This window comes from Bos indicus, chromosome 7 (genome assembly GCF_029378745.1).
Source record: "Bos indicus isolate NIAB-ARS_2022 breed Sahiwal x Tharparkar chromosome 7, NIAB-ARS_B.indTharparkar_mat_pri_1.0, whole genome shotgun sequence".
Lineage (NCBI taxonomy): Eukaryota > Metazoa > Chordata > Mammalia > Artiodactyla > Bovidae > Bos > Bos indicus.
The window spans coordinates 67,687,804-67,708,058 of record NC_091766.1 but is presented as its reverse complement, the minus strand read 5'-3'; the positions used below and the strand labels follow the sequence as shown (position 1 = coordinate 67,708,058).

Sequence of the window (20,255 nt, the reverse complement as noted above, 5' to 3'; positions counted from 1 at the left end):
AAGAATCCTATGAGCCTGTGTTTCTTAGACAAGTGGATATCTTTTATGTGCAATGGAAGGTGGAACATCTTTTCTATAACCATATATTTATATTCCCAAGCATGCCTGGAAATGTACCACTATCAGCTGCTTTCTCTCCTGCTGTGTCCGACACAGTTGAGACTACACGTGACCTCTATGCCAGGTGTCAGCAAACTTTTACTGAAAAACCAATTAGTAACTGTGTCACGAGTAACTGGGCCATGAGGTTTCTGGCACAGATACCCAACCCTGCTGGTCCAGTATGCAATCAGCTATCTATAACATGTAAGTGGATGGATGTGGCTGTGTTAAAATAAAACTTTATTTACAAAAACAGATGATGAGTCCCATTTGGCTTGGGGACCAGAGTTTGTTGACCCTGTGCTAGAGTCAAGACTCAAGCAATCTTTGGTCTGTGGTGCTGGACATAGAATGAGAATCAACCAAGGGAAACTGACCTAAATGAAGTTAAAAGCCAGTTCAAGTTTATAGGTTCTTATCTCTTGGTAACAGAAAGATAAAGCTTCATATCAAGTTTCCACCTAGACTGATGACACCAAAAAGGCTTTTGAAAACCTCCTTCGTACTAATCATTTCTTAAGACTCAACTTTAACAACTTATTAGCAGATATCCAATAAACTAGGTGCTAAACATTTGGAGGTGAAACTTTCCTGAAAAATATTAAAATACTAGAACTTCTAGAATATTGAAAATTCATTTAAGCTCTTCATTATGCTACCCACTGCTTAATATTCTGAGAGATGTGATTGTCCAGAAGATACTGTATATAAAGATCAGAAAGCATTTCATTGTTATAAATTAAAATTATCAGATTTTAATGTAAAAGAGATTTCTTTTTCCAGAATTCAGTTTTGTCATGATCAGGGACATAGAGGAAGTTAGGGGAAAAAATGTACATTGAGGACTTAATATGCATTTACCGAATTCTAAAGTCTGAACTGAAATACATAATTTAATCCATGCCAAACTTCCTGCTCATTACCTATATTGTAGTCATTTAGCACAAATGAAAATCAGAATTTTATATCATGTCTGTCCCCATAGGTGCTTGATTTCTATTCTTGGTTGCTATTATTCTTTTTATTCTATTTGTGATCTGAGTACCTTTAGGATTAAATTTTGCAAATGGGATCACACCACTCTTTTTTATTGGCATAAAATTCCCAAGGTGCTCCTCTCAGACTTTTCATTTAACAATTAGAACAAAATTAGATGAAAGAGCTCAGTGAAACTTCTGTTTCTTTGTCATCCTTAGAACAGGTACTTGAGATGACAAAATGCAAAGATGGTCTCTGTTAAAAAAAAAAAACAACAAAACACAAAAACCCTTTGCTTTCAGGTATGTAGCCACAAAGGACCTCATAACTACTGTTGATCTGAAAGATACGGGGTAGATGCTCCGAGTTGCCAAGGAGGGCCTTTCTTGGCTTGGAATAACCCTGGATATGGTACATGCAGATTCTGGCAGTGTGATTCTACATGATATAAATAGTACTGAGCCAGAGCAACTGGATTTTTTTTTTTTTTTTACCGTTTTCTTTTTTAGACCCTAATGCTGAAAAATAAGCAATCATATGGTCTCACCATTGAGCAACCCAGTTCTTCTGTATGGACATTGAGCAGGAGTGACTGGAGGGAGCCCGGGGTCCAGAAGCCAGCAGAGCCACTGGTCAAGCTAGAACCATCCTTCCTCCCCCAACTGCTAAGTGACCAAGCAACACACGGTTTGTTTTTACCCCCGACGTGTGCAATCTCAGCCTCCCGATGCTTGAGTGTCATCTCAAAAATACCAAACCTCTTATTCATTTTCTATGGCAAATGTCACCTCTGCTTGTGAAGTAAGAAAAAGTAGAACCCTGTTGAGGAAAAAACAAATGCCATTCAGGCCTACAAATACGACTTCATTTAGGATTGTGGGGCCCCTGCTTGCCAAGTGGCATCCAGGGAGGTAGAAACCAGTTATGTCTCCCTTCCGGGCTCCTCGGAGTCCACATCTGTCAGCCACTTGGTTTGTCTACCAGCTTTTAAGATGGTCATTATTTTACCGGTCATTATTTTACCCTTTCCCTCCAATCACCCAAAATAAACTACAGGTAACAACAAGATAAACAGGATGTGCTTCTCCTTGCTGAGTGCATTGACGTAAGGCACAGGCACATTTCCCCCTCTTTGAACAGAGACGGTGTAATCTCCTGTCCCAGCACAAGAGCTGGCCAGGGTGACCCTGGAGCGTGATGATGAAAGTGGGGTGATGGGAGGTAGCTGATGGCGGGAATTAGGGAGCTGCTGCCATATGCAGGGGAGCAGGGACCACTGGGCACCAGGGGACAGAGCGATTCTAAGGAAGACACTTGACTCTTGAGTAATGTTCAGTGAACATTCCTGGGGGCACATGGTACTTCATGGCTGTGATTCTTGGGTCACTATTCTTAGAGAAAACAACGGTCAATTTAGGAAAATGAATATCCGAATACTGAAAAACTTTGTAAGAAGATTGGAGGCAGAGTTTGTGCATGCCTTTAAAAATAAAAGGCATGCCTCTAAATTACCTACCAGTCCCCAGAAACATATTTAAAAATAATTCTGTTCCCTATGCCACTCTTTGACTTCCACCTCCAAATAGCTTCTCATGGGGGTAGGGGGTTCCACTCTTAAGGATTTGGATTGACCTGATCATTTTGGGTAGGAGCCCGCTGGATAAAAGTCAAAAGTGAGGATGTAACAGATTTTGAGCCATTTTTTTTCCCTTTAAACAGAGACATATCTGTTTATGTCTTTTATTCTTAGTCTGTCAGCCCAGTGAGTAGCTTCCAGCCGACTGAGGAGCAGCTGTTATCCTATTTTGTGCTGATTTACAGCTCCTGTTTTGACTGTGGGATAATATGTGAGTTTGAAGGATGGAGGCTAGCAGGAGTTGGGAGAGTCATTCAAACTTTGCTAAAATCCATCCTCCAAATTCCACAACCATGAAAGCCTGGGTGTATTTGGATGCCAAAGTAGCACAGCCAGTCTGAGTTCCGCTGTCTGACTTCTAGAGGCATTTGACTTGAAGAGGGAGAGGATGGCTGGCTGTGTGGAAGCTCATAAAGGGAACTAAGGGTCTGCTTTTACTAGAAGGGTCTTAGCCCCTGAGGGCGACTTGCAAATTCCCGCCATCACTGCCTTGTGATGACACTAAAAGAAAAGACAGGCTGTTACTCAAACATGTAGCGGAATATTCAGTAAGTGTCGATACACTGTGTGGTTCAGCAGGGTCTGGAGAATATTAGGCCCAAATAAGTGTTTTGATTTTATCATGTACATGACAGGGTTGGGAGAGCAATGACAGTGGATATCACAGGGTCACCCATGGTTCCTTTTGTACTGAAACCTCATTTTATACAGAGGATATATATATTTATTTATATATATTTATATATATTTATATCCACCCACACACGCAAACACACGCACGCATACACACACGCACGCACGCACGCACATACACACAAGGTCTTTGATAGGCTTTCCGTGTTCTAGTAAAAATAGCTGGCAGCCAGGGTCTAAAGCCAAAAAAGGCCTGGATGCTGCCGGCAGAGTCCACCACAGATGGTCTCTCACAGGCAGACACTTGTGTTTATCTGACAGGTGGAACCGGTTCCTGCCTGGGACAGGAATAACCTCCCGTTGGCGCAGACGCAGATCTCGAACACCTTCTGCCTCGTTCCTGTGGGCGTATAGGATCCGTGAGGCAGTCTAGGTAGTTTGATTTTCGCAGCATCTAACTTAATCTAAAGAGAGGAAACAGGAAGGAAGAGTCACTTATCCTCTTGACATTCCAAAACAGTGGATAAGAATGTTCAGTTGAAATCGAACGAGCACCTACTGTGCTCAGCATTGTTGATGCTGGGAATTCAGGGATGAATAAGACAGGTAAAGTCTCTTCCCTCCCAGAAGCTTGTATTCTAGTCAGACAGTGTTGCACTGGCAAAATCATGTTTATATTAGTATTTTGTAATAGTATATCATGTGGAATGTGAACGGATTCCTAGAGTGATGTAAATTTGGAAATGGTAGGGTAACAATTTTCCTTACTATTCTTTACTATTTTCTTTTCTTTGACATTCTCAGCCTCTCTATACATTTAGGTATGGGGTGGGGCTTCAAGAACATGCAGCACTTCGTGCTTAAATGTCAGGATTATAATTGATCCTTCCAGCGTCTAGATCCTGATAGCTATAAATTGCATCTGTGATGTAGTCATTCCTTCTAAATGTGTGTGGTTTGGAGTCTGCAGCTGTCTGTGGAGACAGTTTTGATAACTGAAAGCTCTATCTGACTTGCTCTGTTAAAACAAATATAGCACATGCCAAACCAATCAAAAGTCGGGCTTAGTGAACAGAAGCAGGTGGAGACTGATAACCTCTAAGGAGATATGGAAAGTGGAATAGAGTTTTGCTTTAAAAACCACATTTTTCCTCTTTAAAAAAATCTTAAATAGAAAAATTCACTTATGAATAGGATGAAGGCATTTTCAAAAGTTTGCATTTGAATTGTATTTTCTTCGGGGATTTGGCTTCCCTTGCTTGCAAAAACACAAGCAGCTCTTCTGTTCACCAAAGTGAGACTGTATTGGGGTAAGAGAATGAATATTTGCCGCCTCTCATCTCTTAGCCTCTCATTGCCTATCTAAGTTTTGACTTGTTCTGATTTGGGATAGCTGTTAGGTCTTACTTTTCCATTTTCGGTAAAAGTAGATGCATACACTTAAAAATGACGACAAGTAAACTAAGCCTCTCTTTAAATAGTCTCGTGTGTTTTACAGTTTAATTATACCAGCCAACTAAATCTATTTTAAGGTGATGAGAGGGTTTGGAATTAGCATTCATTTTTACAGCTGTCCTTATAATTCTGTTTTTGTAATATGTTCTATCAGCTCAGCACTTTACAAATAATGAGTCATAACTTCTATGGGTTGTGGGTTTGGCTTATAATTGTGCTGTTCAATATATGTGATCCTGAAATAAAACCTCCCGGTTGGCTTTTTGTTGTTACACTGTAGGATCAACTTCAGAGGCAAAGCAGTGATGTGTCTTAGGAGACTCGTTGGCTCATTGGAGCTGTGCCTCTCTGGGCTTCTGGCCCTCTCACGCCTACCTCTCCATCTTTGGACTCCAGTCTCAGCTCTGTTCTGCAGGTGGCTTCCATGTTGCCAGCTTCTGCATTTATTTCTACTCCTTTGGGGGCCTCCATCACCAGAGACCGGGTCGGGGACTCCAACCTGAAATATACACAAGACGAAAAGTCGAGATCGCATTTCACTCTTAGTAAATTTAGGAGGAAGCTGATGCTTCTGAGCATTGAGATGACACTTCAGTATCTGATGAGAAAGTGCTTATACCTTTGCTTCACACACCTGATCAACTTTATTAGGGTGGACATAGCGTATCCGGGCCTTCTCTTCATTGCACATCATAAAGATTGTAAGGAAGGTGTTCCAGGATCCTAGTTTTGTTCCGTCCTACACCTAGTTAATTGTTGCTTCATTAGCATGATTAACCACATTTTTACGTAAGTTATCTCTAGAGTAAGGCAGTTTCAAGTCTAAACTGAGATTCCTGAAATTGGTAGGTATTCTCTCCATTTTGCCCTACTTTCTGTGTCTTCCTGGGAACAGGTAGAGGTTAAGAAAATAGACCTAGGAGTTGGACATGACTGACCCAAGCCATGGGGCTGCTATGGTATGTCCTTGGAAAGTCCTTTCCTCCTCTCTTTTCCAAAATTTCTCAAAGCCTCAGTTTCCTCATGTCTAAAGTGCTCCAAGTGGTGCCTGGCACATTGGAAATGTATGATTAATATGTGTTAATCAATACTATTACTGCTGTGACTGTTGTTATGACACTTGCAAGTCATAAAGAAATCTCAGGCCTTACTCAAATAGGCAGTTATCAAAAGAAGACTCAGGATAGATAAGTTGTTGCTAGGAGTGAGAGGGAGGTGATTTAACTATAAAGGGTAGATGCTTTTTTGGTGACAGAACTGTTCTCTGTATTGGTTACAATGGTAGTTAGGTACCTCCATGTGTTTATAGAAACTGTTTGGACTAATTATACTATCCAACAGTGAATTTTATTGTATGTAAATTAAGTTGAGAGAAAGGAGAATCAGCCACACTCTGTGCTAATTATTGGCAAAAAGAGGATAATGCTTCATAGAAAGTTTTTTGCCTATCTTATTTTATGCAAAAAATATGAACTAAAACTCATCCTCTAAGTATTCTAGATTTTAACAGTATATCACCCAGTTGAATTGAATGAAGATCCTCTTCCCTGTTACAAATAAAATATTTGAACTTAGAAAGCATAGCCCTCGGCAATGGCCACCAAACCACTCTAAATCAGATCAATTTTCTGCATTTATATTTCTCCACTCCTAATTTTCAAACACTTTGAACATGTTTAAAAGGAACATCACATCATTCTCTCTGCCAACCGCTGACTCCATGTTTTGCTTCTACCAGCCCCCATGGGTAGGGCACATTCTCTTGGGCATCAGTAAGTGGCGAGAAGAGCAAGGCACCAGTGGGGTGCCACCCTGAGTGATTCCAAGCCATACTGCACAGGTACCAACAAAGGGTTCTTCTCCATTTCCCAGGTCTGGGTCCCCGAAGTCTCTAGTCCTCTGGAAAGGACTGGCTTGAGCTTCTCTTTCAGTCCTCCTTTCCCTTGTGACCTCACCCCTTTGTGTGTGGCAAAAATCCCCCATCCTATCCCTTCCTCCTCACAAGATCTTCACCAAGTTGGTGCTGAGCTGAGTATGGATCCATCTTGAATTATGGCAGACTTCTTTTGCCTGCGGTTTTTCTCACTAGAACATCTGGGCAAGGAAGGGGGGTCTTGTCACTAGAACAGCAGAGAATGATGTCCCTGCAGTGCAGCCTTGTCTAGGACTTAATCCAACTCAGTCGGGCTCTTTCTATAGCTTACTTCTAAAATCTGCCGAATGGTTTTCTGCCATTTTCTTTGCTTCTCTCCTGTAAGGTCTGGCTTACTCATACGCCTTATCCTAGCATTGTCTAACCTTCTGTTTTCACTAATATTCATCCCATGGCATAAACTTCCCTTCTGACAATACTGCCTACTCACCTCCACATTCGTTCACCATCTTCTCAATGGCACTTCTCCACCTTGCCCAGGATACAGTCCTCAAACCATCTTCTCTCTTTCCCTTTCCTTTGACCTTCTCTCCTTCCCTTATTACAATGGTTAACTCAACTTTTTAAAAAAAATTGGAGTATAATTGCTTTACAATGCTCTGTTCATTTCTGTTATACAATGAAGTGAATCAGCTTTATGTATACATATAGCCCTCCCTCTTGAACCCACCCACTCCCCATCCCACCCCTCTAAATTCACCACAGAGCTTCAAGCTGAACTCCCTGTACTTGATACTAGCTATTTATTTTACACGTGGTAGTATATATGTCAATCATACTCTCCCAAATCGTCCCACCCTTTCCTGCCCCAGCTGTGTCCATATGCCCATTCTTTACAACTGAGTCTCTATTCCTGCCCTGAGAGTAATTCATGACTTCTCCGTCCTCAATATACTAGTTCATCTCTAATCTGGACTACTGAAACCTCAAAAGTTTTGTGTCTAAGTCCTCCTTTTTTTCCCAGTGTTCTTCATGTACAAATATATCTTCCTGAAGTCAGTTCTGAATATGCCACTTATCAAAACCCTTGCAAGTTTCTTAGAAAATACAGGAGCTACTGGATGTATCCAACCATTGACAGCTTGGTCTGTCAATTTTGTTAGTGTTATTTCTTGCCACAAACCTTAGCCATGCTTTATTGAATACTTACCAGGTGATTGGCTCTGCGGGACGTGTTTGATACTGTTTATCTCTTTTGGGTATGTGTGTGCTCAGTTGTGTCCGACTCTTTGGAGCCCCATGGGCTGTAGCCTACCAGGCTTCTCTGCCCATGGAATGTTTCATGCAAGAATACTGGAGTGGGGTGCCATTTCTTACTTTAGGGGATCTTCTTGACCCAGGGATTGAACCTGGATCTCCTGCATTAGCAGGCAGGTTCTTGACCATCACACCACCTGGGAAGCCTGTTATCTCATTTAATCCTGACAAAATCCTATGCCTTCAGCACTCCTTTAGTCCTGGTTGTACTAGCAAGGGAGACTAAGGTGAATGACTTGCTTAAGGTTGTGCATCTAGTAAAAGGGAAAAACCAAGATTCAAACCCAAGTGTGTTGTTCAGTGTATAATATCAGTGCCAGGAAAACTGGACTTCTTTCCTGTGTCCACGCTTTGTAAGTAAATGCCAACGCTCTCTTCATGGAATTAGCACTTTTATTTCCAAAACCAACCTCTGTAAATAAGGGTAAGGTGACAGGGAAACTTATTTCCTACCCTAAATGGTTTTCACAACTTACTGAAATGGTTGACATCAGTGACATCAAATTCAGGATACAGTGAATGTGTTCCTATTTGCTGTATATTATTCAAGGTGAACGGCTGATACAAAATGATAGTTGAGGGGAAATTTTCAAGATAGAAAAACCATGTCTGGAGCCTGGAGAACTTTATCAGCTGGAGCTTTGACTTTTCAGACAGGCTTAGGAATTCCCTTTACTCTCACCATCTTTGAAATCAGCAGGAGGGCTCCCAGGCCAGAGAAGTGAACTTAGAAATGACCGCTGCCTCTTTCCCTCTCACAGCTTTGGAAGTGATGAGAAACGCGGCTACTCTGCTTCCTAGAGTCAAAGGCTCCAATAAGGTAGAAATGGCAATTCCTTGGCCACAGAGACCAAAGGGTAACTGGCTTTGTGTTTCAAACCCCATCTTAATATCCTTTATTGTTCAGGCAAACTTAATAGTATGTGCACATGTTAAATCCTTCCAGTGTGACAAAAGCTCCTACAAGAGCCCTGAAGGGCCTGCACAGAGCAGATAAAGCACTCTTGCAGTGATTTCAGTCAATTTCTGACCATAGATTAACAACCATGACTCTACTGCTTAGTTGGTTATTGATCAGGGAAAATGGAGGGAGGCTTCCTCTTGATTTGGGAGGTGGTGAAGACAACTGAGGGTCCTGTTGGCTCTTTGAAATGAATACAGCTCCGGATAGGAGCAAATGTGACTCCTGTGGGAGGACTGAAAGAGCCTGAAAATAGACGGAAGTCTAGGAGAGGAGGCCTAAAGCTAGCCTGTGCTGTTCAGAACAGTGGTTCTCAAACTTGAGCAGCAGAATCCCCTGCCAGGCTCCCCTGGGTTATACACTCTAGGTTCAGGGTGGTACCTGAATGCCTGCACTATTGGCAAGTCACAGGTGATGAAGCTGATAGTTTGGGGACCACTCTTTGAGAACCACTACTCTGAAACAACGTTGTCATACCAGATGCCCACAAAGACTGGATAGGTAATGTCAGTGAGTGACGCATAAGAAAGCTGGAAGGAAAACTAGTCTCTGAGCAATCATAGATGTCAAGTGATGGAGATGCTTTAAACAGGAGGCAGCTGATATTCTAATCTGGCCTATTATTGCCAGGGCTACTGGTGGAAAACAAAAATTTATTTCAAATCATTAAACTTTTGGAATTGATGCAAAGATTTCTCCAAATATAAATATAGTAAAAAGGATGACATTGCCATAGATCTTGTGTGTGTGTGTGTGTGTGTGTGCTTAGTTGCTCAGTCATTTCCAACTCTTTGCAACCCAATGGACTCTAGCCCGCCAGGCTCCTCCATCCATGGGATTATCCAGGCAAGAAAACTGGAGTGGGTTGCCATGCCATCTTCCAGGGGATCTTTCCAACCCAGGTATACTCACCATCTACTTAGGAAAAAAAAATTTCTTTGTAATTCCCTGAGCTCCTTTTCCTAATTCTATCCATTTCCTTCTCTCAAGAGTAACTAGTACTATGAATTTTGCTTACTGTTTTCTTGCTTTTCTTTGTACTATTACATTACTACATTTGCCTGCTTACATGATGAATTATTCACTATCATGTGTTTTTGAGCTTTATGCACAGAATGATTCCACTTAGTGATTTATTTATTTTTGGCCTCAACAGTTTGTTCCTGAGGAACAGCCATGCCTAGCTGTAATTTATTTGATTCCCTCGGGTTAATCACACATCATGATTTATTGTCCATCCTTTTGCTGGACATTTTGATTGATCCCAAGTTTTTTTTCTACTAAGTCATTTCTGATGTGCATCCCGGTGTTTATTTGTAAATTTTCTTTAGGACACACAGGTGAAGAGTAACATTGCTAGCTCCTAGGGTATGCTTATCTACAGCTTTATTATTTTCCCACTAGTAATGTATAGAGTTTATTCTATTTCTTGCTAGCATTTGATATTGTTCATTATGAAATGAGTGTGAAATGGGATGCTATTGTCTTTTAAATATGCATTTCCTAGTTTAGTAATGGAGTTAAGCATCTTTTTATTTGCTGGTAAGCCATTTGGGACTCTTCTTCAGTGAAATGTCTTTGTTTTTGTGATTTTGTGTGAATTGTAATCATGCTTTATGTATTCTGAAAAATAATTGTATTATGTTGATATGTATTGGTATGTGTTGATAATTCCTTCTTTTGAGGCAGTAGCTTATCTTTTCATTTTATGCTTAGCATCTTTGGGTGAACAAAGTTTTATATTTTAATGCCCCAAATTTTATTATCTCTTCCTCTAGCATTTGTGCTTTCTGTGTCTTATTTGAGAAATCTTTCCCTACACTGAAACCATAAAGTTCTTCAATATTATTTTTAAAACTTTTATGTTTTGCTAAGTCTCTAATTCATTGGGTATTCATGTTTGGGTATGGTCTGAGGTTGGGGGTAAAAATAGATACTGGTGAAGGATCTCAACATCATATATTGAAAAGCCTATATTTAGTTCTTTCATAAATGATGTTGCCAGACACTTATGGGTCTTTCTAGTCTATTTCATTATTCTATTCATCAATCCCTGTGATAACAATTAAGGGTTTTAACTTACTACAACTTTTAAATTCTTTACATTTCATAAGATAAGTCCTTTTACGTTGCTTTTTCAAGACACCTGTGAGGTAGTTAGAATAGGAAAAAGCAGTCCAGAATGGCAGTGGCTAAAAGACAAGGAAGGGAAAAGCCCACAAAACTAGAACAAAGGAAGGTCCGAGGACCAGAGTGAGGACCTCAGATAAAACAGATAGCACTCCTGGCTAGCCCAATTTATATAAGGCAGGCCCAGGGGGGAGGAGGAAAAAAAACACATAAAAAGAGGAGCCAAAATTGGGCCGGAGTCTTTTCCCTTCCTTGTCTTTTAGCCACTGCCTTTCTGGACTCCTTTTCTTATTCTACGTACCTAATTTCAGCATCAAATGAAGGAAGACCTGTTGGAATTTTGGTTGGATTTAGGTTCTCTCCATGATGATTTCATCTGTCTCTACTAAGTTTTCTTGGATGTATTTCAATACAGTTAGACATTTTTTTCCTATGTGGATTCAGCATATCTCTTGTGGCTACTGAAAATGATATTTTGGTTAAAAATTACTTCTCTTACACTTACTTCTTTTTCCTATTGTATTGAGATTCAGGTTTTTGTTTGTTGTTTTCGATATGTTGATCTTATAGTTAACACCTAGGTAAATAAAGCAGGAGGAGAAGGGGACAACAGAAGATGAGATGGTTGGACGGCATCACCAACTCAATGGACTGAGTTTGAGCAAACTCCAGGAGACAGTGAAAGATAGGGAAGCCTGGTGTGCTGCAGTCCATGGGGTCACAGAGTCGGACATAACTGAGTGACTGAACAACAACAAATTATCTTATTTTTCATAATTTGTACACAGGTTGATTTTGTTTTTCTTGTTATTGTTTAGTTGCTAAATCATGTCTGACTCTTCTGGAACCCATGGATAGGTTCCTCTGTCCATGGGATTTCCCAGGCAAGAACACTGGAGGGGAGTTGCCATTTCCTTCTCCAGGGGATCTTCCCAACCCAGGTTTACTTGGTAGGCACTAGTTATTTTATGACAGTTCTATATCTTTTGATTTCTTAATACTTTTTATTTCTTTTACTTTCTATACTGTTCTGTCTAGGATTGTCCAATACAGGGCTAATTAATAGTAAGGAAATGGCAATCTTGCCTTTTCCTGACTTGAAAGGGAAAGCTTTAAAAAATTCACCATTAAGTAAAACTTCTTTGTTCTAGGGTTTTATTTTTTTCCCCTGAAATACTTTTTATCATGATGAGAGACTTCCTTTCTATTCTATTTGCTAACAGTTTCTATCATTCATTACTGTGAATTTTATCAAGTACCATTGTATTCTTCATATTTTGAGATAATATACTTAATATATTAATGTGGTAAATTATGTTAATTTTTCAATAATCCACTCAATTTTTGGTATTACCTTAACGCTGTCATTCTGCCTGCAATGTGGGAGACCTGGGTTCAGTCCCTGGCTTGGGAAGATTCCCTGAAGAAGGGAAAGGCTACCCACTCCAGTATTCTGGCCTGGAGAATTCCAGGGACTATACAGTCCATGGGGTCGCAAAGAGTCAGACATGACTGAGTGACTTTCATGTCACTAACGTCATTGTATATCAATATCTTTTTCAAGTTCTATCACTTTATTCTGAAATTTTTAATGAAAGATTAGATTTATTTACCTTTTGTATATTTAAAATCATTGAGAAACCTGGGCATTGAATGACATATTTTCCCATTTAAAGTTAATTACAGGATTATACATGTTTTATGCTTCTTCTCAGGTTGACTTTGGCAAGTTATCTCTTTTCTCAGTATTTTTTCATTTCATAGAGAGGTTCAAACTTCTTGGCAAAGCTTTTTATAATATTTTCATTTTAAAAACTGTCCCCAGCATTTGTAGTTATGTCTTTTGTTGTTCCAAATATTTATATTCGTGTCGTCTTTTCCCCTTGAGCAGTACTGCCAATTATTAGTCTTTTCAAAGAGCTAACTTTTGCTTTTGTCAACCCTGTGTTATGCTTATTTCTTGTGCTTGAATTTTCCTGTCTTTTGTTCTAAATAGAACTGCAGAATTATTCTAAGTTCTAAAATGTGTTGCTGCCTTAGTTAATTAAAATGTTCTGCCTTCTTAATTTTTAATATTTTCATTTAAGGATATGCATCTGGGGGGCAGCATACCAAAGAAGTATTAATAATATAGGTGTGAATATTTTGCCATTTTAGTATAATTTCTCCTCTGGTAAGTTTTATAGAAGGATTTTCCTTAATTTCTAAATATGTAAGATTTTCTAGTATATATGTCTACTGTATATTTTGTTCATTAGTTTTAAACTAATAATCTCTTTAATAAATCAATTATTTAAAAATTGAGACTAGATTTTTGGGCCAGTATATGTTAATTTTTACAAATATTCATGCCTGTCTGAAAGGAATATGTGTTCTGCAGCTGTTGGTGCTATGTTCTATGTCTATTAACTCAAGATATATACCTGTTTGATCTATCAGTTATAAAGAGAGGTATGTTATTAAATACACATCAGCTTAGGATTCCATGTATAAAATAGTTCTATTTCTTATGTTTTTTGCCTTAAAAGCCATTTTACCTATTAGTATAGTTGTTCTATTTGTCAGTATTTTCCTTGAACACATTATTCTTTTGAATATCATCCATTCTGTTTGGTTATATTTTAGATATGTCTCTCACATTAATTGCATTTTTAAAAATTTTCAGATGACTTTTTATTAAGGAAAAATTTACATACAATGAAATGCACAGGTTTTTTTTTTTTTTTTTACTTTTACTAAGAAATAAACATTGTCTATATTTGTACAACACGATGTTTTAATACATGTGTATACTGTGAACCGATTCTTGCAATTAGTTAACCTATCCATCACCTCACATATTTATCTTTTGCTCCCATGTGGTAACAATATTTAAAATGTACTCTTTTAGCAAATTTCAAACATATAATACAGTATTATTTAATAACTATAGTCATCACTGTGCTGTACACTAGCTCTTCTGAACTCATTCAGCTTATAACTGAAAGTATGCACCCTTTATCCAGTCTCTTGTTAGTAGATATTTGGTTGTTTTGAGGTTGGGGCTATATTGCATACATCTTTATGAGGATAAAGTTTTTCATTTCTCTAAAGTAAGTAGCTATGAGTAGAACTGTTAGGTTATAGCATAGGTGTGTCTTTAAGAGATGTGCTAAAATAGCATCTAAAATAATCCCCTAAGATCCTTGCCTCCTGGTATTCATGCTTTTAGGTGATTCTGTCTCCTAGATGTGGGCTGGATATGTTGTTGTTCAGCTGCTAAGTCATGCCCAGCTCTTTGTGACCCCAGGGACTGTAGCACGCCAGGATTCCCTGTCCTTTGCTATCTCCTAAAGTTTGCTCAAACTCATGTCCATTGAGTCGGTAATGCTATCTAATCATCTCATCCTCTGCGGCCCCCTTCTCCTGCCCTCAATCTTTCCCACTGACAAGGGTCTTTTCCAATGAGTCGGCTCTTTGCATCAGGTGGCCAAAGTATTGGAACTTCAGCTTCAGCATTAGTCCTTCCAGTGAATATTCAGGGTTGATTTCCTTTAGGATGGACTGGTTTGATCTCCTTGCTATCCAGGGGACTCTCAAGAGTCTTCTCTAGCACCACAATTCAAAACCATCAATTCTTCAGTGCTCAGCCTTCTTTATGGTCCAACTCTCACATCCATACGTGACTACTAGAAAAACCATAACTTTGACTCTACAGAACTTTGTTGGCAAGGTGATGTCTCTGCTTTCTAATACGCTGTCTAGGTGTGTCATAACTTTCCTTCCAAGGAGCAAGTATACATAGTGGTTTGCTTCTACACAAGTAAAGTGTGCCAGGATATCACTTAGGAGACTAGCTTAAAAAAAGACTGTGGCTTCCATCTTGGCTTTGTGCTGTCATTCCGTCACTCAAAGAGATGCTTTGCTAAGCACTGCCCTATGAAGACATCTGAGAAAACGGGGGAGCCCATTGGCCTGTGAGGAGCTAAGGCCCTCAATCCAATAGTCTACAGGAAGCTGAGTTTTACCAACTGCATTTATAAATAGATCTTCCTCAAGACAAGCATTTGAAAAGATCACACAATGGAGTATTACTCAGCCATGAAAAAGAATACATTTGAATTAGTTCTAATGAGGTGGATGAAACTGGAGCCTATTATACAGAATGAAGTAAGCCAGAAAGAAAAACACCAATACTGTATACTAATGCATACATATGGAATTTAGAAATATGGTAACAATAACCGTGTATACGAGACAGCAAAAGAGACACTGATGTATAGAACAGTCTTTTGGACTCTGTGGGAGAGTGAGAGGGTGGGATGATTTGGGAGAATGGCATTGAAATATGTATAATATCATATATGAAACAAGTAGCCAGACCAGGTTCGATGCACGATACTGGACGCTTGGGGCTGATGCACTGGGACGACCCAGAGGGATGGTATGGGGAGGGAGGAGGGTTCAGGATGGGGAACACATGTGTACCTGTGGCGGATTCATTTTGATATATGGCAAAACCAATACAATATTGTAAAGTTAAAAAAATAAAATTAAATTAAAAAAATAAAATAAAAATGATGTGTATTGGATGTAAGAATATGGAAGTATCATTGATTCATTGTTGAAATTTAAAAGTAAGTTTCAGTACAGTGTTTATAGCATAATATGAAATTAATTTTTAAAATTTTAGAGGTGGTATGTACCTAGATTTATATAGGAAAATATGTGGAAAGATAAGAGTTGCCCCTGGTTAGTTGGGATGGGAGTGCTGTTGGTTGAGCGGAGTCTTGAAATGTTACTTTCCCTGTTTATTTGTTAGATGTCTGCATTGTTTGAAATTCTTTAGATGAACGTGTTGCAGTCTTTTATTTTTCTTTTTACCCCTCCCCCTGCAGTCTTTTAAATAAATCATGAAATAATAAAACAAACAAACAAACAAAAAACCACAGCCCTGGCCCACAGCTTAACTAAACCTGATAATTGATCTTGAGTGAGAGGCATCACTAAATTGCACCCAGATTTCTGACCCTCAGAAACTGAGATAAATAAATGTCTTGTTTTTTTAAGCTGCTGAATTTTGTACCATCATAGATTAATACAATAAGAAAACTGCCAAACTGTTTTCCAAGATACTTGTGCAATTTTATATTCTTACCACAAATACTGATGTAATTAAAGCTATTCCAGTGGCTACAAAGATTCTTCTTTACAAGTTTCATTTCCCTGATGACTAATCATGTTGAGCAGCTTTTCATGTGTTTATTGGGTATTCAAAGATGTTCTTTTGGGAGAGATCTATTTAAAACTTGTGCCATTTTTTTTAAACCATTGGATTATTTTTTTTTGTTATTGATTTGATGTATATGCTAGGTAAATTTTTTGTGTGTGTATATATCAACATATCTCTGAAATTTCAGATACATTTTCAGAAAATTCAGATATGCATGTATATCTGAGTATGTTCATATATCTAAAATCTTTCTATTTATCTGTCTGTATAAAGTATTTTCTCCCAATCCATGACTTCTTTCATTTTTAAATAATGTCTTCTGATGAGTGTCAATTTATCATATTTTTATGTTTAGTACTTCTGTACCTTCCCTAATAAATCATCACCTACCCCAAGGATACATAGTCTTCCATGTCTTTCGCTAGAAGCTTTATAGTTTTAGTTTTACATCTGGATTTATAATCCATCGTGAATTAGTTTCTAAGAATAGAGTCGAGGTCCACTTTTTCCCCAGTAGGTTTATCTATTTGTTCCAGCACCATTTACTGAAAAAAAAAAAAAAAAATGAATCGTTTCTCTATTGAATAGCACTGATGCTTTTGTTGAAAATCAATTAACCATACCTAATAGACATATTTTTACACTCTGTACTCCGTTCTGTTTATCTGTTTGCCTCAGTTCAGTTCAGTCGCTCAGCCATGTCCAGCTCTTAGCGACTCCATGGACCGCAGTGTGCCAGGCCTCCCTGTCATCCTTATGCTAATACCAGACTGTCTTGTTTGATACGACTTTGGAAGAAGTCAGAATTAGCTAAAGTGAACCCTTTAGCTTTTGCAAAAGGAAAACATTGGTTTAGCTTTTCTAGATTCTTTCCTTTTCCATATGTCTTAAAGGCCTGTAGGCAATTTAACTGGGATTGTGTTGAATCCATAAATCAATTCTAAGAAGAGTAGATACCTTAATGATATTGAGTCTTTAATGGATTTTCTTTTAAAATGTAACAATCCAGATATTCTTGATTTATCTGTATGTACTATTAGGTATTTTGGTTCTGTGGTGTTTAATCCAGCCAGATTATTGCTTATTCAATGGTCATGTAGATCTATTAATATGCATTTCCACTTTCTATCTTTATTTCTTCTGTCATCATAAACCTCCCTTTCTTAAAATGAAGAAAATTTTTGACATTTTCTCTTAATGAGAGTTTGCTGGGGCAAATCCTCAGTTTTATTTTTCTGAAATAATTTTTTAATCCACCTTCTTTAGTAAAAGAGATTTTTCTTTGGATGCATCACGCTGTGCTGATAGTTATTTTCTCTCAGGAATTGAGGATTATTCCTCTGTATTCTGGTTCTCACTATTGTGGTTAAGTAGTCAGCTGTCAGTCTGTCTTCAGTTCTAGTACTTCTATTTTGTCCTTTTCTCTCCAGATGCTCTTTTGTAATGTTATTTTGATGTGCCTAGATGTGGATTTAATTTTGTTTACTCTCCCTGAATTTTTTCTACTCTCTAAATTTGTAGTTTTGTGTCTTTCATCACTTCTGAACAACAGTCAGCTGATACGTCTTTGAAAATTGTTTTTGCTCTGTTCTCTTTTCATGCTGAATCTTAGATTAGACATTTCGTATTATTCTGCCTCTCTGCTTCCTGGATGATTCTTTAGCACAGTCTCATGTTCATTTAATTTCTTTTTATTAGTTTTCATCACATCCAGTGGAGTTTTGCTTTTTGAGATTATATTTTCATTTTTAGAAAAATCTCTATTGCTCAGTTGTTAGCCATTTTTATATTCCTTTGTTTTTTTATTCTTTCAATTCTCTTGTTTCTCTACTCATAGTGAACACATTACTTTATATTTTCTCTGCTAATTCTCATATCGGAAGCTTCTGTGCATTTTTGTTTCAACACTCTCTTGCTCATGGTGCCTTGCTTCTGAGGACGTTCCATACTTTTTGCCTTTGTGGCTTTCTGTGTCTTGGATCTTAATTTGCTGAAGTTATCAGAGACCTACTTTTAAGGTGATTTTCTCTAAAGAGGGTTTACATCTGTTTCCATTGGTCACTGATGCCACCTTAAGTTTGGGCCCAGTGTAAACTAATTTCTTTCCTTGAGGTCTCGGAACCAACCAGGTAATATGAATTCAGGCAGAGGGAGGGTCAATTTGAAGTTACCAAGCCTTGAAGAAATTTTTCTCTCCAGTGCTGAAGTTAAAAACTGGCTAATTCCCTTGCAATTCTCAGGGTGGAAAAGTCAGAGGAGGGCAAGACCAGGTAGGCTGAATTCTATTTCATCTGTACATTAAGGGTTTGGTACATTGGGGTCCCATTTAAATCTGTGGTATCTCTAAATGGATTACTTCCATTCAGTGGACACTGAGATTTTCTTCATGTTTCCGTGTTCCCTCAGTCCATAAAACAAGCTGAATTTCATCTAGTTCAGTAAAATCTATAAAGTTATGGGTGACTTCCATGCTCAGATTACTTCTCTAGGTTCCTATGTTTTACTTTTGGACTGTGACTAATCATACATCATTTCTAGCTCATGAATACATTTAAAATATTTTTAAAATATTTTTGCCATTGGTTTTAGTTCTTTACAACCAGAACAACTGGTCAAAGGACTTGCACTACTCTACCATTGCACTCCAGAGGTCCAGGTTTCTGGTTTTTCAAATGATGGACTTGGAAACTGTATAGTAAAATCAACTCTCCTTTCGGTTCCGTTCAGTCGCTCAGTCGTGTCCGACTCTTTGCGACCCCATGAATCACAGCACGCCAGGCCTCCCTGTCCATCACCAACTCCCAGAGTTCACCCAGACTCACGTCCATCGAGTCAGTGATGCCATCCAGCCATCTCATCCTCTGTCATCCCCTTCTCCTCCTGCCCCCAATCCCTCCCAGCATCAGAGTCTTTTCCAATGAGTCAACTCTTTGCATGAGGTGGCCAAAGTACTGGAGTTTCAGCTTTAGCATCACTCCTTCCAAAGAAATCCCAGGGCTGATCTCCTTCAGAATGGACTGGTTGGATCTCCTTGCAGTCCAGGGGACTCTCAAGAGTCTTCTCCAACACCACAGTTCAAAAGCATCAATTCTTCGGTGCTCAGCCTTCTTCACAGTCCAACTCTCACATCCATACATGACCACAGGAAAAACCATAGCCTTGACTAGACGGACCTTTGTTGGCAAAGTAATGTCTCTGCTTTTGAATATGCTATCTAGGTTGGTCATAACCTTCCTTCCAAGGAGTAAGTGTCTTTTAATTTCATGGCTGCAGTCACCATCTGCAGTGATTTTGAGGCCCAAAAAATAAAGTCTGACACTGTTTCCACTGTTTCCCCATCTATTACCCATGAAGTGATGGGACCGGGTGCCATGATCTTTGTTTTCTGAATGTTGAGCTTTAAGCCAACTTTTTCACTCTCCTCTTTCACTTTCATCAAGAGTCTTTTTAGTTCCTCTTCACTTTCTGCCATAAGGGTGGTGTCATCTGCATATCTGAGGTTATTGATATTACTCCCAGCAATCTTGATTCCAGCTTGTGTTTCTTCCAGTCCAGTGTTTCTCATGATGTACTCTGCATATAAGTTAAATAAGCAGGGTAACAATATACAGCCTTGACATACTCCTTTTCCTATTTGGAACCAGTCTGTTGTTCCATGTCCAGTTCTAACTGTTGCTTCCTGAGCTGCATACAGATTTCTCAAGAGGCAGATCAGGTGGTCTGGTATTCCCATCTCTTGAAGAATTTTCCACAGTTTATTGTGATCCACACAGTCAAAGGCTTTGGCATAGTCAATAAAGCAGAAATAGATGTTTTTCTGGAACTCTCTTGCTTTTTCCAACTCTCCTTTAAAGGCTGGCAAATAATTATTATTTTCATTTCTTATGTTAAGAAATATTTCTCAGTGCTTCCATTCAAAAAAAAATTTTATATTGGAATATAGTTGATTAACAATGTG

At 38.7% G+C, this 20,255-nt stretch overlaps 1 protein-coding gene across 4 annotated transcripts in view; it reads right to left on the bottom strand.

The window, feature by feature from the left end:
- Nucleotides 1-735: 735 nt before the first annotated feature.
- SGCD (sarcoglycan delta) overlaps nt 736-20,255 on the bottom strand; it is a 1,105,251-nt gene continuing 1,085,731 nt past the window's right edge. For all 4 annotated transcript variants that reach the window (XM_070792125.1, XM_070792124.1, XM_070792126.1 and 1 more), the window contains 2 exons: nt 5,180-5,303; nt 736-3,813 (listed from right to left, as the gene is read on the bottom strand). In XM_070792125.1, the coding sequence (XP_070648226.1) occupies nt 3,640-3,813; nt 5,180-5,303 (298 nt within the window). In that variant the 3' untranslated portion in view covers nt 736-3,639. The remainder of the gene's footprint in view (nt 3,814-5,179; nt 5,304-20,255) is intronic.